The sequence below is a fragment of the Rhinolophus ferrumequinum genome, chromosome 24, assembly GCF_004115265.2.
Source record: "Rhinolophus ferrumequinum isolate MPI-CBG mRhiFer1 chromosome 24, mRhiFer1_v1.p, whole genome shotgun sequence".
NCBI lineage: Eukaryota > Metazoa > Chordata > Mammalia > Chiroptera > Rhinolophidae > Rhinolophus > Rhinolophus ferrumequinum.
Window position 1 is genome coordinate 41,773,461 of NC_046307.1, and position 17,041 is coordinate 41,790,501.

Here is a 17,041-nt window from a genome sequence, read left to right on the forward strand (position 1 = left end):
AGAAATAGCTACAACCCTTTCAAAATAAAATAAAATAAAATAAAAAAACAAACACAGTTATTCAACAGGAAGACTAAGTAGAGACCAGACAATTTAATTATACAAAGGAGAACACTGTCCGCTCCGACATCCGATTTCAAGTTCACCTGCTGTCAGAAGGAAAGGGTTTTAATATCAGAAAGAACCTCTGTCAATACCCACATGGAAAACAAATCCACCACAGAAGAAATCCCAGAATAGTCCAATTTGGAAAGAATTTAATTAACAAAATAAAGCGGAGAACATAGCCCAGGTGGGCGGGGCTCTGGGAGAGGACCCCTCCACGAGGCCGCTGCCGGCCCAGCCCTGGGGGCCGCGGACCTGTCTGAGCAGAACCAGCCTCCACAGGCAGACCAGCTCTGCACCGCCATGCGCTCATTATATACAGATTGTAAAAACCAGGCGAATGCAGCGTGTTAGGAAGTGGCTCCTAGCTGTCCTATGCTGCCTTGGCACATTAACGCATGCAAAGCAAGGAGGTTTCAAGGGCTTCACCAAACAGTTAATTTTGGCAAAAAGAGAAAACAAACAAAAAGCTAAAATTCATAAGCAGAATTAAAAGCCACTGAAAACCATGTATTTTTCAACAGTAGGGAATGAGACTACAGCTACAATCTTTTTTTTTTCTTTTTAAGTCTCTGCCAAGCTCTCCCCCAACTCAGGTCAAAGTTCATAGCAGCATAACACAAAGTCCTCTGTCAAGCCAGTGTTCTCTGCTTTGGGGTCAGAGTTCACAGGTCAAGTCAGTCCGTCCGAAGAATCATGGGAGGGTGCTCACTGTCCTCCTCCAGCCGCAGGGCGCTGGCTTCATCTTCCAGGCAAGTGCCACCTGCTGCACCCAGCTCGTCTGTGTAGGCTGCAAAGAGACAGCGGGGTCACCTCAGGGGCTGGGGAGCGGAGCAGGCAGTCCGGCAGCCAGGCCCGAGGCTGGACTTGGGGTACACGAGGGTGTTTATAAATGGCAGCCCACACGAAGACTCTGAATTTTAATCTCTCTTCTGACTAACAAACTTTCTGCAGCCTTAGGCAGCTCAAGATGAAGTCATTTATTTTCCAAAATTCCTAAGTGTCAAAAAGCTGCCTGCATGTCTACACAGAGGGGCTTCCCGATGGACAGGCTGTGAATTCTCCTTAGCGAGCAGGGAGAATGGAGGTACTTCTTCAACTGGTTATGTGGGGTGCTCAAAACCGACACGAGCTACTCAGTACCGGCTTCATCTAACTCAAAGAGCATCAGCGAGCAAGGACAACGTGACACGTGAGCAACTACAGGACCACCCACCTGAGGTCAAGCCACTTTTTTGGGGGGGATGCTCAGAAGGAGCTGACTGGCCAGCTTCTGCAGCAGGCCCCCTGAATGCCACAGCCTGCCCCCCATGCAGGGCCCTGGCCAAGGGTGGCCCCTGCATGCTTGCTGGACGATCAGACAGGGGGAGGGTAAGGACCCAGGACAAACACCGGCAGTGGCGGGGCAGGATCGTATTTTAGCCTAGACGCAGCAAGCCAGCCAGCCTTAGCCACAACTACTATTCTTCAAAAGGAAGAAGAAAGGTAAATCCGGCCTTGAGAGGCCTGGCACAGCCCAACTCACAACAGCTTGCCTCTGCCTGGGCCCTGTCACTCCCTTACCAAATGGAAAGTGGTGGTGGGCAAGGGAAAGGGTTAAAAGCAGAGCATGAGAAGAACAGCAGGAGGTTCTGGCATCATTTACCTTCTAGGTTTGTGTCACAGCCCTTACCAAGTCTTGTCGGGGACGCAGGCACGTGTGTACCTTTGGCTACAGCTGTGCTGTAGGTCTGAGTCACTAAGGGGCAGTCGTGAGAGGCGGAGTCTAAGATTTCATTGGTTGTCTCCATACTGCCATCCAGCCTGAGAGAAGTGGAGAAAAACCACAATAGTGAGGACAGCTGGGGTGCAGTGACTCATGGGCCTGTAGGGCCAGACCTGCAGCAACAAAGGCCACTGGCTGCATCTGTAACACTACGGCGACTTTAAAATAACTCCTGTGTATCTATCTGTTCACTCGGACTTTTACATGGAAAGTCTAATGGAAAAATGTTATACCTAGGGAGACAATATTTCATTTTTATGTTTGAGGATCATAAATAGAATTCACTATAAATATCACCCCTCATTTCCACCCCGATTATAAGAGTATTGTAGTATCGCTGTTATGTAACTTTTGGATAATAAAAAAAGCAAAAGCAGAACATTACACTGCACTACTGCCCAATTAACAAACAATTCCTTCTTTTCAAAGAGACAATCTGTATCTCCCAGTGAGACAGCAGGCTCTCAAAACGCGGCACTCGCTGGATGGCACCGGGTGCGTCAGCCCTTTCTTGTAAATGCTAAGCTCCATCCTGAGACGATCCCTAGGGGGAGGGCCTGGACCCCCTCCCCCACAGGAAGGGCAGGTGTAGCACCCGGCCTCTTCTACATCCACCTTGCCCTGCTACTGACTGGGGCCCTGGCAGGGGGTGGGGGGACGGGCGTCTGTGCCACATCCAGGGGAAGCACAGCTCCTAGATAGCACGGGCCACACTGGAATGAAGACACACAACAGGGGCCCAACCGCAGACTGCCCGCCTGGGGAAGGTCCAGGGAGGGGGCGGCAGGTGGGGGCGACTTACTTGTGCTGCTTCATCAGGGTACACTCGCCCCCCTCCTGGGGGTCCAGGTTGTACATGTATAAATACCCGTCGGATGCGCCCACCAGCAATCGGGGGATCTTTTGAATTCTAGTGAAAACAAAACAAAGCTCCATTCTAGGACCACTCCTTCACACAAAGCTCTTAGTAAGTGAGCAGCCTGGCCTTTGGCACGGCCATGAAGACCCCTCCGAACGGACACACTGCTTCCCGTACGTGCCATGGTATGTGGTGTACAGGAGGGTAAAATACTGTCTCAAGGCCAAGACTGCACGGTGTGACTAAAGACGGGGAGAGGGCATGGGAGCAGAGCCAGTCCATGGTTTCTGACTGCAAAACTACAAAACCTCCTCAGCTACTATGCTAGTCGGATAAAAGGATGGAAGCCATTGTTTCTAACATTCACAGGACCATCCACAGCGATATCCCCCTGCACAGCTGAACTCTGCACGATGCCAGTGCAGTTCAGAGGCCCGAGCGGCCTGCAGCTGCCGTCCAGGGCTCAGTGCAGAGCCTGGAACTGTGAAACTGCCAGTTCTGTAGGCCCAGTGGGTTAAACACTGGCAATCTCACCTGGTTTGGAGTTAATGACATTTGTTCACTAATACTCTAAATACTCTCAACAAAAACCGACAGAGGAAGACGTGTGGAATGAGAACACTGCAGAAAAAGCATTCAGGTCTAACGACAATGAAGGTGAGCTTTACGCTTCCCTCCATTTCCAGGTAACTCTCACTCCGTCAAAGGTCTAAGTCTGTAGATGAGTCGGGTGAGGAGGAACCAAACGGGACCACACCAGTCACCGTCTCCGGATGTATGCGGGGCAAAGCAGAGGGACACCGCTGCCACCCTACTCACGTGGCCAGGGAGCAGATGTTTTTGTGGCCGCAGAAAGGCAGGCGGACTGTGGCAAAGGCTCTGCCCTGGTTGAACATTTCTGTCACTTGGGAGGGCAAGTAGCTGGTGGAAGCCATGAGCACCTTCCCGAAGTACCCAGTCCAGGTGGTGGGCTCCTCCTGAGGTCTAGAAGGAGGGGAGTCATCAGACACATGCCTCTTCACAGACAAATGGCCACGTCCCACCCGCACAGAGACGAGGATCAGCCCTGAAACTTGAAAGAGAGATTTCCCATACTTGAGGAAAAAGAGGGGTGCAGAAAACCATGACCGCCTGAGACCCCGGGGACATTACAGAGTGTGAAGGGTCAGAGAAAGGGGTCTTTCGGGTTATTGAGCCTGGAAGAGTCGTGCTCCTTCCCAGTGGCCACGTTAGATTACGGCACACAACTGGTAGCAAACGAAGGATGTACAAGTCCAAATCCACGATCCAATCTGATCTTTTTAACAGAAAGTCTCTAAAAACCTTGTAAGCACAAACTTCAAATTGCTATTATTCCATAGCCTATTTTCATTGTCGTTCATCTGGTACGCATTTTTAAGTTACCTTAAATACTCTGAATAAGACAGAGTATAAACTAAACAATACTGATCCTGGTGGGCTGTCTTTTTAAATTTTAAGAAGAGAAAAGGTAAGAACCACCCCTTCATTATGCATATCCATTACAATAATACATAATTTCAATCAACTGCTTTAAAGATGAAAAGCACCGATGGCAGGTTGGAGACACGTGCTTGCGCGAACGGGCAGTCTGTCAGACGTGCTTTTGTGCCTAAGGAGCGTGTTGAGAGGCGGCTGTGTGTACTAACCGAAAGACCACCACCTTCACCCTCACGCTACACCTTGCCCTGAGCGTACGCTCCACGTTAGCAGACCATCTGACGGGGACAAATCCCTTCTGCTGCTGAGTCTAGATTTGGTGACATTTATTCTCGAGCCAGTACCAGGGTCTTTACTGGCAAAAATGTCGGAAGGCAGGACAGTGTCTGTTCACGTTTTCATCCAGTCAGTAAGCAGAGAAAGTGCTTTGTAGTTTCAGAACAAATGTATCTCTGGACTCACTTTTCTTTCACAGTCTCAAGTTTGAAGATGTGCACAGTCTCAGTGTTGCTGGAGGCGGAGAGGAACATGCCGTCCATGCTGAAGGCCAAAGAGCAGATGCTCACACACCTAGGGGACAGGTGAAGGCGCCCGCGTTATGCCATCGCCCCGAAACCCTGGAGTATATGTAACTAAACCACAGAGAGGAAAAGTTCCCACAACAGGCATACTTGCATCATGCTCGTCCCTCTGAGACATCTTCTCAAAAACTTGCTTGAGAGAAATATGTTTGAAAGGTAACAACAAGGAGCAATCCTTTAATATTCCTTTATAGCCAATTGAATTTAAATTACAGCCATGCTTAACATGCAAGAGGGTAAACTGGCAACTCTGACAATGTTTAAGAGTAAAGCTTTCCACATTCAACACGCTCTACAGTACGTCTTAACGATCACTGTAAAAATCCTAAAGCCATGAAACGCACCTGCATTTCCTCAAACCCCAGAAAGGCGTTTGAGGAAATGTAGCAGGAAGGCTGTCAGGAGGAAGGCTCGCAGTCAACTCAGGAGCTTTGCGGAGGCTCCGTGCTCGCAGCCCTGTCAGCTCTGGCGCAGCCCTGGAAGGCTCCTGCCGTTCTGGAGCGCTCAGTGAGATGTGAGTGCAAGTACAACACTAGTGGTCAGAGCAAAGGGGTGCCAGGGCCACAGAAGCACAGACCAGATGGCTACTTCCGCTGGGGGGTCAGGGAGAGGCCGCCTCAAGGGAGCCTGACGCAGACTCAAAGGATTCAGGAGGTGCTGGGTCACTACCATGACAGCCCAAGTGCAGGAGACAGCATATGCAAGACCCCCGTGGAGAACAGAGGACTCTTCTGGGGACTGAATGTACAGTGTGGATGGGACTGGGTGCGACAAAGGAAGGGAAATAAAACAGCTGCAAAGGAAGGGCCGGAGGAGCTTGAAGTTAATCTACAGGCAAAAGGACGCAGTGAAGGTTCCAAATGTGCTCTTATTCACATCCTCAAAGAACAGCCTGGGCAGAAGTCTGAAGAAAGGACTAAAGTCTGCCAAGGGCAGAGACCAAGGTGAGCGCGAAGTCAGAGGGCGATGTGAATGGCGGGGAGGAGCGGGTGGGACGGGACACGAGAAGGGGACAGAGGGTCTGGTGGACTGACCTGGGAGAGCCGCATACCTGCCGCCTAAGCAGGTGTCCCTAGGCCCCTGGCTTGGCACCGGGTGGAGGGATGGTGGTAATATTCACCAAGACGTATGAGCAGATGGGGGCACACTCGGGCTGGTTGTGCCCAGCATCCAGCGGGCAGGAGACACATAGGGAACCTCAGGAAAGCAGCCTGGCTACATGTACATCAGCATGCAGGCAGACGACACGGTTTAGGAAGACGTGTGGCGATAGGTTTAGAAGGGATGAGAAGAGCTTCCAGGCAGAAACAGATATAGGAGTAAACAGAGCAGGAGCAGTCAAAGAGGAAAAGTCTAGAAAGGTGTGTTGTCAGGAAAACCAAGGGAGAAAAGGGAAAGAAACATAAGGACGAGGTAAGGGGGAGGGGCTGGGCATCTGGCTTTGGAGATAGGACATCAACACTCATTGCGTATCTGTGGGAATGACCCCACGGAGGAGAGGGAGCAATGACAGTGCAGGGTTGGGGGGACATAACATGGGGGATAGGGATGGGAAATGAGATGGACGCACACAGCTACAAGTTCTGGAATACTTCCCAAGTATCAGCACTTCCTGGTCCAGTTCCCGACCTTGGGGAGGTGGGTTCTATCAGATGCCCAATTGGGGTGGGAACCAGAGCCCCAGAGGTCAGGTCGGCTGAGCAAGGTCACATAGCTACAAGTGGGCCCTAGGAATTTGGCCCCAGAGCCCTGTGACAGAGGGTCCAGGAGGAAGAGGACAGTTGCTCCTTCCTCCTTCCTCCAGAGCAGGTCACGGGAGGGAGGGCTAAGGGCGACCCAGCAAGGTTTGCAGATGGATGAGGCATGGAGGGAGCTCTACACTGTGGCTTACTTTTTTAAAGAAAGCACCAAAGCCATTTGTTGGGGTGAAAGGGGAGATGTGGAAGCTGGCTACAGGTTGTCAGAGTAGAGAATAAGGACAGGAACCTGCTAACCAGGTCACAAGTTCTGAGCCTGCCACCTCAGAGCAGGCCGAGGAGCCACACAGCACAGGGGCCCGATTCTGTGCGTTCCTCCACGCTCTGGGGCCATCGCTCTACGCTCAGGTGGGATCACGGCCCAATGACACCCAGCTTGCTGTGTAAAAACGCCCCTTTAGCTCCCATGACCATCCAGCTGGGCTGGGAGAAAGCTTGTCATTTAGCGGGCTGCCCAGTGTTTACTCCACTTGTTGGTGAGAGGGAATGTGACACTGAAGCCCAAACAGGCTCCAGAATCAATTTGGAGATTTATGTCTTTACCTCTTAACTCCTCTCCGGAATTCAAAGAGTTTCTGTCCCTCTGGAATGGAAAATACCCTAATCACGGTCCCCTGTGACAGGGAAAAAAGGGAAGAAAAGAGAATTTTAGTGGAGTAACAACAGACTTTTTCTATTTCTTTCCCTTCAGACTATAAATGAAACACGGGGCACGTCATTCAGTGGCAGCGTGCAGCAGACCGGCACGCGGTGTCAGAGACCGTCTCCTGGCCCACTGCCCAGCGGCCCTTTGCACAACCACCTTCACACTTTCTGCCACGAGCACACCACAACACCCCGTTCGCTCACTACTAAATCTTTACGTCAACTTACTACTTATTCTAAACACTAACAGCCTAGATTCTAGTCAAATGTGGAATATAATCGTTTTATTTTTTCTAAGTCATTTGAAGTTTAAACGATTAAATCAAACCCCTTTTAAAGCATGTACCCACCTTGGGAAGGACTCCCTAACCCGATGGTCTGAAGAAGTGTCAGGCCCCACTGACATACTTTCTTGCCACTTTGAGTTACTGATCAAGGGAATTGATTAACTGGAAATGTTACTTAATTGCCTAAAAAGGAATGGGTCCAAACTCACAAAATGGTAAGACCTATAAAATGTGTACTAAGACGAAAGGAAATATGAATAAATGGTAAGCTACAGCACCTCCCTGCTTAGAAACAAAATTTTCTGAGGATGTCAGTTTCCCTACCACCCCTCTATTTCCCACCTCCTCAAACATTCACAGGGGTCTGTGGGTAGACAAGACAGAACCTGAACATCTGGGAGAGTAAGAAAGAGAAATCAGCCAAGAAAGTGAAACTCAACAGTGCTTTCACCATGTAGACGTTAAAAGAATACCAGCAAACGATCGTAATAAAATAGCACAAGAAACAGACTGATAGAACATGGGATGAGATCAGGCTGTAGATAACATGGGTGCCGTTCTGAGATGTTTTTTTAAAGACAGCAATTCTCTCTGTATGGAAGGACACCAACTGAGTTTGTAATTCTTGAGAATTAGGGGGATAAAATAGTGCATTCGTATATAAAAATAACCATGGCAAAAATTTTGTCTTTTGTAGCCTAAACTTTTATTTATATATACAGAGGGTGCCAAAAAAAATGTGTACACATTTTGTGAAAGGAAAAAACTGTATTAAAATTGTAATACGATGGATGACACTGGCATTCATCTGATTAACGCCATCTTTTGAGCGAACGTCATACTACACATCGCTACGTAATTCAGTTCAACTTTGAAAATAACACATAGTTAACAGCTCTGAAAATGTGTCTACATTCGGCACCCCCCGGTATATTTCCTTACTTAGTGGCACTGCCACTGAGTACTACTAATTAAGTAGTTGTTGTTGGTCACATCCTGGCTACAGGTCCCCACGGCAGGATTACACCCCATGCATCGTTGCCTTGCTGTGACCGCAGCACCTAGTACACAGCAGGGCCAAGGTCACTGGTGGTCTAATCTCCCAAACTAAAAGGATTCTGTTTAAAAGTAAATCAAGAGTTGCTCTTTAGAGCCCAGAAAAATACTTCTATTTTTACTGGCCTTGGTATTCCATAAAGTGCTTTAGTGCCCTTCTAAGACCTAATAAAAATCATAAAGATAAGACTTTAATTAATCAAGAGGTAATAGGCCATTTCGATGCTCCCAAGGGAGAAGAAAGAACAAGGTGATATCGTAAGAGTCCAGCAGGGTTCAAAAGCAAAGTCAGGCTTCGAGTCCAATCTCTGTTTCTGCCAAGCTGTGTGACCCTGGGCATAACCTCTCTGAGCTCTCAATACAAAACAGAAAAACATTTACCTCACTGAGGGGATCAAGTGAGGTAATGAATACAAAGGGTCTAGTATTAATTCATGATGTAAGTGGTCTATAAATGGTAGCATCATCATTATAGAAACTGTGTATGAGAGTCAGGAATAAAGACCCATGCAGGACAGGTTGAAGCAGGTAGCTAACTTTCTGTATCTTACTTGGTTGGCTGGCTCGAGGGAAGAGGCAACTTAGGAGGGGAGGCTATTTCAGGTTTTCAGAGAAAGCATCCAAGTAAAATCAGGCAGCAAGCAACTGAAGGGTAGATACCAGAGCTCAGAGGAGGGGAGCAGAGCAGGAGAACAAGTGAGACCCCCTCCACCCCCGCCAAGAGAAAGAAGACAGAACAGAATTTTAAGAAGAGAGGAACAGAAGAGGAAGAAGCTGTAGCAGTCCACATGAGGAAGAGAATGAGGACCCTTAGTGTCACGGAGGCCGAGAAGAGGTTCAAATGGAAGGGACTGCCTAAGCCATTCTATCCTACGCAGAGATAGCTTTAAGAAAGGCCACATCCTTTTATCCCAGAAATTCTCCTCACTGACTCTTTTAATCATTATAGAGATGTGTATAAAAGATGTATGTATGAGTTAAATACATTATTAGAGTCTAAATATTAACCAACACACGTTTATATATCACTAATATATTATTCTAATATGTTCTAAATATTAGAAACAATATCGATGTCCCAAAAGGAAGTTTAAGTAAATCAAACCTGAACACTACACAGCCATTAAAGGTGTTTTAACTTAGAGAAATACAGTATTATGCAGAATGGAAAAAAGGAGAAATCATACATGTAGTACGATGACAACCTTGTTCAATAAATAGAAAAGGAATGAAAGGAAATACATTGAAATGCGTTCAGATCAGCTCCGGACAGAACTGCCTTTTTGCCTGTTCACATAGTTTATCATCTTCTAAGCCCTCAGTTTATCATCTTCTAAGCCCTCCACCACAGCACATGGCGTTGTTGTCATGTTAAAGTGCACTGGGTGAATGCATGGCTATGACGGCACTTTCACTCTCATCTGTCTCCTGTCACAACTGTCAGGTGAGAGCCGGCTCCCAGCAGCACATCTCACAGCCCGACAAGTGGGTGGCTGTCCATGTTTCTCTGTGAGCTGGTCGATACAGAAACCGTTTGGTAACTTGACTGTGTGAACGGACCTGAAAAGTTTGCCGAAACCGCTGAGCTAGTCTTCCACTGGGTACAGCAGACTTACCTTCTCGGAAGCGGTGGCAAGCTTGGTTCCACTGGCGTCGAAAGCCAGCGCGGCTAAAGGACTGTCGTGAGCTGGGATCATGTTCGCAGCTCTCTGGAAGGGTAAAGCAGGAAAACGTGAGTGCCACGCAGCAGGGCAACGCTGTGCTACTGGTCATTAGGCTCAACATACCAACGAGCATCCTTCCAGTTAATACCCACACCCAGGCCGCCGATTTACTGGGAGCGGGGCCAAGGGATGTCGCTCGGAACCTTAAGAAAAGCACAGCAGTTCATCCGAGAGTGTGGGCGCCTCCCCCATTCTCCAGCACACACACGGGGGATGAGCACAGTGCCGTATGTGGGGGCAGCTCCCCGAGACCTGCTCTGCCATCAGGAGCAGCACTGAGAACTGTGGTGCTGGACCAAGGAATGTGGGTGGCAGAGGCCCACAGCACCCACTTCGGGAATGAGGCACCGTGGGAAGAGCTCTGCAGCACAGGAGGAATCTCACCAAGTTAATGGTGTCGAAGACCTGCACCTCCCCGATGGTGGCACTGCCTGGGTACGCCAGGTAGCAGTTGTCGTTGTTGATGGACAGCGCACACAGGCCTGAGGACACAGGAGGACAGCGCAGTGTTACGCCCAGAGGGCTGCCTTCGTAGTCCTTTGGTAACAGAGCATTTACTTAACAGAGACCGTGTCAGTCAGAGCGCTCTGAGCCACCTTGGGCCCTGCACGGTTGGGTTTCTAGGTTCTCCATTCCAAACCGCCGCCTCAGGTGACAGCGGAATTGTAGAAACGGATTCAAGGCCTCTGGCTGGAAGTGACTGGCAACCTCCAAATTGGAAGCTGACTAAACCAATGATTTATGTGGTCACAAGACCAGCAGCATTAGAAGGAAGGGAGCTTGGTTTAAGGTCAACACGTTTGAAACCTGGCTACATCTGTGGAACCTACACAGAGGAAAAAGCCAGCCGCCTTCAAAAGGCAGAATCAGAAAAACCGTTAACTTACCTGCTGGGTTCGGGGGCGTCTCCCTGATCGTGTGCAGAACCTTCATGTCCCGGATGTTATGTATGTACAGAGACTCCTCCAGGCACACTATGAGCCTCTAGGAGACCCAGGGACAGAGAGAAGCAACATAAAGAGAGAGCCACGCTGTGCACTCGTCTTTGCTCAGTGCAGCTGCATTAGGACGTTCAACCTTCCTTCTAGTTCTACGACACCGTGCAGACGAGACGGACTACCCGTGGCAGAGGACGCCGGCCATCACGGGCGGCCTTCCCGAGCACCACGCACCTCATCTGAGCCAGTGTGCCCGAGACTATTTCTGTCGCTTGTTCTAGGACTTCCAACTATTCCATTTAACCCGTATCACAGAAACTGGTCAACCACAGCCAAGAAAAGCATGTTTTGTTTTTGTTCGGCTCTCACCCTCCCCTTGGTGGGTTTGGTAACTAAAATACTGGTGTTGAATTAGGCATGGCAACATCAAAGTAAAAGCCTAGGCATTTCTTAGAAGTGTAAAAGTCCACTGTGCACTCAGCGTCTTTTGCAGGTGTCTAAGTGTTTGCTGCATTTGAAAGATGGATGTAGCCGCAGCTGACGCAGCGAGGGGAGGATTTACGCAAGAAAGACAAGTTGGCACGACATGCTCCACATGAGCTGCTACCTGAACGTACACGTGTTATGTTTTAAGTTTAAAACAGGTCAACATGTTAGGTCTTAGAATTCCCATTTTAACCAATGTTTTCAGTTAACGGACCAATTCCCAGTTTCAGCGACATTTCAGGATCCGTTCCACGTCTGGCTGCTTTCCCAGCCTTTCCCGTACAGAGTGCTTCACTGTAAACACAAATGCTCAAGGGCCGGAGGACAGGGCTGGACTTGTGAGTGAGCAAAGCACGAGGGAGCCGTGAGGTCAACACAAGTGCTAGTTACTGGTCCACTCTGTGAGTTTGGGCAAGATTTAAAAAGCACTAAGTCCTTCATCCTGAAAAGTTAAATTAACAGTTTAAAACAGGAAAAAGAAGATGCTAACAGATTTTTTAAAAGGAGCATTTATAGAAGCAAAAGAAGCTGTGATTCAACTATTCAACTCTAAGGACGCAGTGAGTCCTCACGGGACATCGCCAACAGGTTCTTGGAAACTGCACATCACACAAACACCAGACACGAAACCCATTCTACCCCAGGCGATTGGACAGTGACAGGAGTTCAGTTCCTACGGCAGCCCACCCACATGAGGCCATGTTCAAGGGCCTGTTGTGCCCTTGAACTCAGGTCTTGGAAGGATGAGTAAAACAATCTGGCACAGAGCAGGGGCATCAGGAACGGAGCGGTTAGAGCAACACTGCTGAGAAAACCGGGTGGAGGCAGGGTGGTGGGCTGAGGCGAGCAGCTGCGTGGACCAGATGGCTGAGGGACCAGAAATGCCAGCTAAAGACCAGTGGCTTTGTCCGAGAGGCACTGGAGGATACTGCGATGGCATGACCATCAAAGCCATACTGAAAACCCAAGACATGGGACAGGGCACACTTGACAGTCTGACTCCAATTAAGAGTGTCACTCACCTGCCTGTTCAACTTCACGGCCAGGATCGTGTTGGAATAGCTATAGTTGCAGATTTCAGTTCCTTTCTTAAAGTGGCAAACTTTTAGCTTCCTAGGAGCTTTGAGGCTGACGATGGCCACGAGGCTGCTTGAGAACAATCTTTCTACGATGCACACGTCTTCAGTATCAGCTGAAAGAAGAAAATATGGATCCAGGTCAATAGGCATAATGTGCTGACACACAAGCACGTGTGTACGTGTAGACGTATGTAAAGCAGAGCAGTACGGGGCTACGAGGGTGGGCGCGTGGTGAGGGGCTGGGCTACAGGGACAGTGCCGGAGCAGCACAGGAAGTGTGACGATGAGTTCTGGGGCAGACAGACCAGGGTTACATTCATCACTTAGGAGCCACAGACAACTACTCTCAGCGTCTCCTGCCAGGAAGGCCCCTGCATTCTGCAGGGAGGCCCACTCTCAGCTCAAATGCCACCTCCTTAGAGGCCCATCCCCACCCCCGACTCTGTCAAAGGGACGTCTCCTAGCTCCTCTCTCACGTTATCCTGTTCGCGTCCTTCCTGGCACTCCCCTGTAATCGCCTGTGCTTCCACCCACTGCTCCCCCTTGTACACACTCTGGAGGGTGAGCTCCATGAGGACAGAGGCTGAATTTCCTGCCCACAGCCGCCTCCCTGGCCATTTCAACGGTACCTGACATACGATGGGCCCCCACATAGTCTTTGAATGACGCAATCTTTCCAAGTCTTGTTTCCTCATATGTAAAGTGGGGATCAACTACTCTATACGGTAGGTACTACCGTATTAAGAGGGAGTGGCAGATACCAGCTCAGAGTCGGTGCTTTATCCCCGAGCTCCCCGCTCCCCACTTACAGAAGAGACACTCCCTACTCAAAGACTGGACTAAACACCGAGTGCAGACAGCATCTCACACAGGAAGGAGCAGATACAGCGGATCCTCCACAGATATTACTCCACCCCCATCCCTACACCCCAATCGTTCCTTATTCCTCCTTTGTTTTACCAGTAATTACCTGGGGGTAAGTTCAGATCTAGAAGCAAAGAGAATTCTGGAATGTAGTTAAATCACAGAGCAAGAATCTAGATCGTTTCCATATGCAGCCCGTCTACCTGAGCTACAGGAAGTACAGCTGTGCCAGGTGCTTCAAGCATGTATTCATTCATTCATTCATTCATTCATTCATTCTTCTCTCAAATTGATCTCTTGACCAATGTAATCCCAAGCATAGTCCTAGCCAACTTTTTTGTTGACAGTAACAAACTGATTTTAAAATCAGAGAGACAAAGGATCTAGAATAGAATATCCAAGACTACCTTGAAAAAAAACAAAGCTGAAGGGCTTACACATGTGACTTCAAAACTTGGTATATAAAGAAAGCTATAGTAAACCAGACAGTGTGTTACTGACAGAAATACTGACAAATAATCAGTGGAAAACAATAAAGAGCAGAAATAGACCCACACTTCAATAAAGAGCAGAAATAGACCCACACTTCAATAAAGAGCAGAAATAGACCCACACTTATAGGATTGTTTTTAAGCAACAAAGCAATCCAGTGAGGGAAGAATAATTTTTTCGAAAATGGTGGAACAACAGGAATCCATTAAGAAAAAAATTAGCCTTGACTCAGACCTCACACCATATACCAAAATTAATTTCAGATGAATCACTAAACTGAACATAAAAGCTAAAACTATAAAGTTTTCAAAAAAAAAAACAGTGGAATATATTTTTGTGATTTCATGATAGGCAAAAGTTTCTCAGAAAGGACACAGAAAGCAAAACCATAAATGAAAAAAAAAAGGATAAATCAGACTTCATCAAAATTCAACATATTTGCTCAAAAGACAGGACAAGCCACAGACAGGGAAAAAACATTCACAAGACATTATCTGACAAAGGACTGGTTGGTATCCAGTGTATCTAGAACTCTGACAACTCAATAATAGAAGACGAATAGTCAAGTTTAAAAAGGGACAAAAGATCCAAACAGGCATTTCACAGAAGACCTACAAACAGCAAACAAAGACATAAAAGTGCCCAACATTAGTCACCAGGGAAATTCAGATTAAAACCACCATGAGGGCCGGCCCAGTGGCTCAGGTGGTTGGAGCGCCGTACTCCAAACGCTGAAGTCGCCTGTTCGATTCCCCCACGAGCCAGTGAGCTGTACCCTCCACAGCTAAGATTGTGAACAATGGCTCTCCCTGGAGCTGGGCTGCCGTGAGCAGCTGGAGGCTGGTGTGAGCTTCCACCCGCCAGGCAGCGTGAGCTGCTGTGTGCTGCCAGGAGCGGCCAGTGACCGGCAGCCAGTGTGAGCGTCCGGCAGCCAGCGAGAACTGCCGTGAGCTGCCAACCACCGACCGACTGCCTCAGCCGGGGGAGCGCAAGGCTCATAATACCAGCATGGGCCAGGGAGCTGTGTCGTACACAACTAGACTGAGAAACAACAGCTTGAACCGGAGTGGGGTGGGGAGGAGGCGGAAGAAAGGAGGGAGGGAATAAGTATAAATAAAAGGTTAAAAATTGCAAAAACCGCAATTACTTTAAAAAACAAACAAACAAACAAAAACAACAAAAAACCCCACCACGAGCTATCATTATACATACACGCACCAGAACGGCTAATATTAAAAAGACTGATAACACCAAGTGGTGGTGAGGATGGAAAGCAACCAGACTGTCACATAGCATCAGAGGGGACATGAAATGGGATAGCCATTTAGGAGCATCTGGTAATTTCTTTCTTTCTTTTTTTTTTTAAATTTTTTTAAAGGGTTTTGGCTCTATTGATTCTTTTTTTTTTTTTTTTTTATACATTGGGGAATATTGGGGAACAGTGTGTTTCTTTCCAGGGCCCATCAGCTCCACGTCGTTGTCCTTTAATCTAGTTGTGGAGGGCATAGCTCAGCTCCAAGTCCAGACGCTGTTTTCAATCTTAGTTGCAGGGGACACAGCCCATCATCCCATGTGGGAAGTGAACTGGCAACCTTGTTGAGAGCTTGTGCTCTAACCAACTGAGCCATCCGGCCTCCCCACTGGTAATTTCTTATAAAATGAAACGTGTTCTATCCCTAGATATTTACCTAGAGAAATGAAAACACAGAAGGTGTCAAAAAAATGTATACACATTTTAAGGAAAACTGTATTAAAATTGTAATAATATATACCAATAACAAAAGATGAATACAAGTCACGTGTGACTTCTGCAATGACAAGAGGTGCTCAAAGTGGTTCCCATCAGCATCCAGACACTTCTGATGACGGTGAACTACTGCTTGAGCAACGTTGACCAAAGTGTCCATGTGTACACATTTTTTTGGCACCCGCGGTATATATCCACAAAGAGTTGTACAAGAACGTCCACAGCGGCTTTATTCATATTAACTAAAAACTGGAAAAAGCCCAGATGTCCACCAATAGGGAATGGCCAAACTGTCATATATTCATATACAACTGACCGTTGAATGAGAGGTGCTGATCCACCTCGTAGCTGAAAATCCTCATATTTATTTTTGACTCTCTAAAAACTTAACTACCCTTGGTATCCACAGGGGATTTGCTCCAGGACCCCCCCAAAATCCTCAGATGCTCAAGTCTCCTATATAAAATGGCGAGATCAATGCATCCAGTCGTCCCTCTGCGTCTGCGGACCTCCAACCGCAGACGGAAAACAGCACAGGTATTTACTGAAAAAAATCTGCATATACATGGGACCCGCACAGTTCAAACCCGCATTGTTCAAGGGTCACCTGCCACATGGAACAATATGGATAAATCTGAAAACATCACACTGCAAGAAACCTTAGAAAAGAGCGCACGCTGCATTTCGGGATGTTCTGGGACAGGCAGACTCAATCTATAGCAGAGAAAGCCCAGAGCGCTTCTTGCCTCTCAGGGGGTGGAACGGAGTCAGGGCTGACTGGGGGCTGGTATGACGGAACTTTCTGGAGTGATGGTAAACCCCGATAGAGTTCAGGTTATACAGATGTATGCATTTGTCAAAACCCACGGAATGTTTACTTAAGAGCTGTACATTCCACTGTATGCAAATATTACCTCAAAAGAAAAAACTAAAACCTTGAACTCTAGTTAGCAACAATCATGCTGAAGTATCTAAGGGAGTATCTACTGATGTAAAGTAGAGAACTAATGGGTCAGGGTGTTTGGGTATCTCTCCCACCCAAGTACATGTTTGAAAAAATTTTCTGAAATTTTAATGAAAAACAGCAGATGAGATCTCTTTTAGAATTTTAAAAACAATAGTGTGTGTGTGGAGACAGCAAGGCTATTTTTAACTGCAAATATTCATCAGAGGACCTCCATATACCCACCACCTAAAT

The 17,041-nt window shown here is 47.8% G+C and overlaps 1 protein-coding gene across 3 annotated transcripts in view; it reads right to left on the minus strand.

Moving 5' to 3' along the window:
* Nucleotides 1–240: 240 nt before the first annotated feature.
* Nucleotides 241–17,041, minus strand: part of WIPI2 (WD repeat domain, phosphoinositide interacting 2) — a 29,519-nt gene continuing 12,718 nt past the window's right edge. Inside the window, exons 3-12 of one of the 3 annotated variants that reach the window (XM_033096265.1) lie at nucleotides 12,684–12,853; nucleotides 11,125–11,221; nucleotides 10,622–10,719; nucleotides 10,130–10,222; nucleotides 7,069–7,139; nucleotides 4,650–4,757; nucleotides 3,549–3,713; nucleotides 2,673–2,780; nucleotides 1,811–1,908; nucleotides 241–895 (exon numbers count right to left, since the gene is read on the minus strand). In XM_033096265.1, the coding sequence (XP_032952156.1) occupies nucleotides 783–895; nucleotides 1,811–1,908; nucleotides 2,673–2,780; nucleotides 3,549–3,713; nucleotides 4,650–4,757; nucleotides 7,069–7,139; nucleotides 10,130–10,222; nucleotides 10,622–10,719; nucleotides 11,125–11,221; nucleotides 12,684–12,853 (1,121 nt within the window). In that variant the 3' untranslated portion in view covers nucleotides 241–782. Of the gene's footprint in view, nucleotides 896–1,750; nucleotides 1,909–2,672; nucleotides 2,781–3,548; nucleotides 3,714–4,649; nucleotides 4,758–7,068; nucleotides 7,140–10,129; nucleotides 10,223–10,621; nucleotides 10,720–11,124; nucleotides 11,222–12,683; nucleotides 12,854–17,041 lie in introns of all 3 variants that reach the window. The other 2 variants (XM_033096264.1, XM_033096263.1) reach the window with 2 other exon arrangements.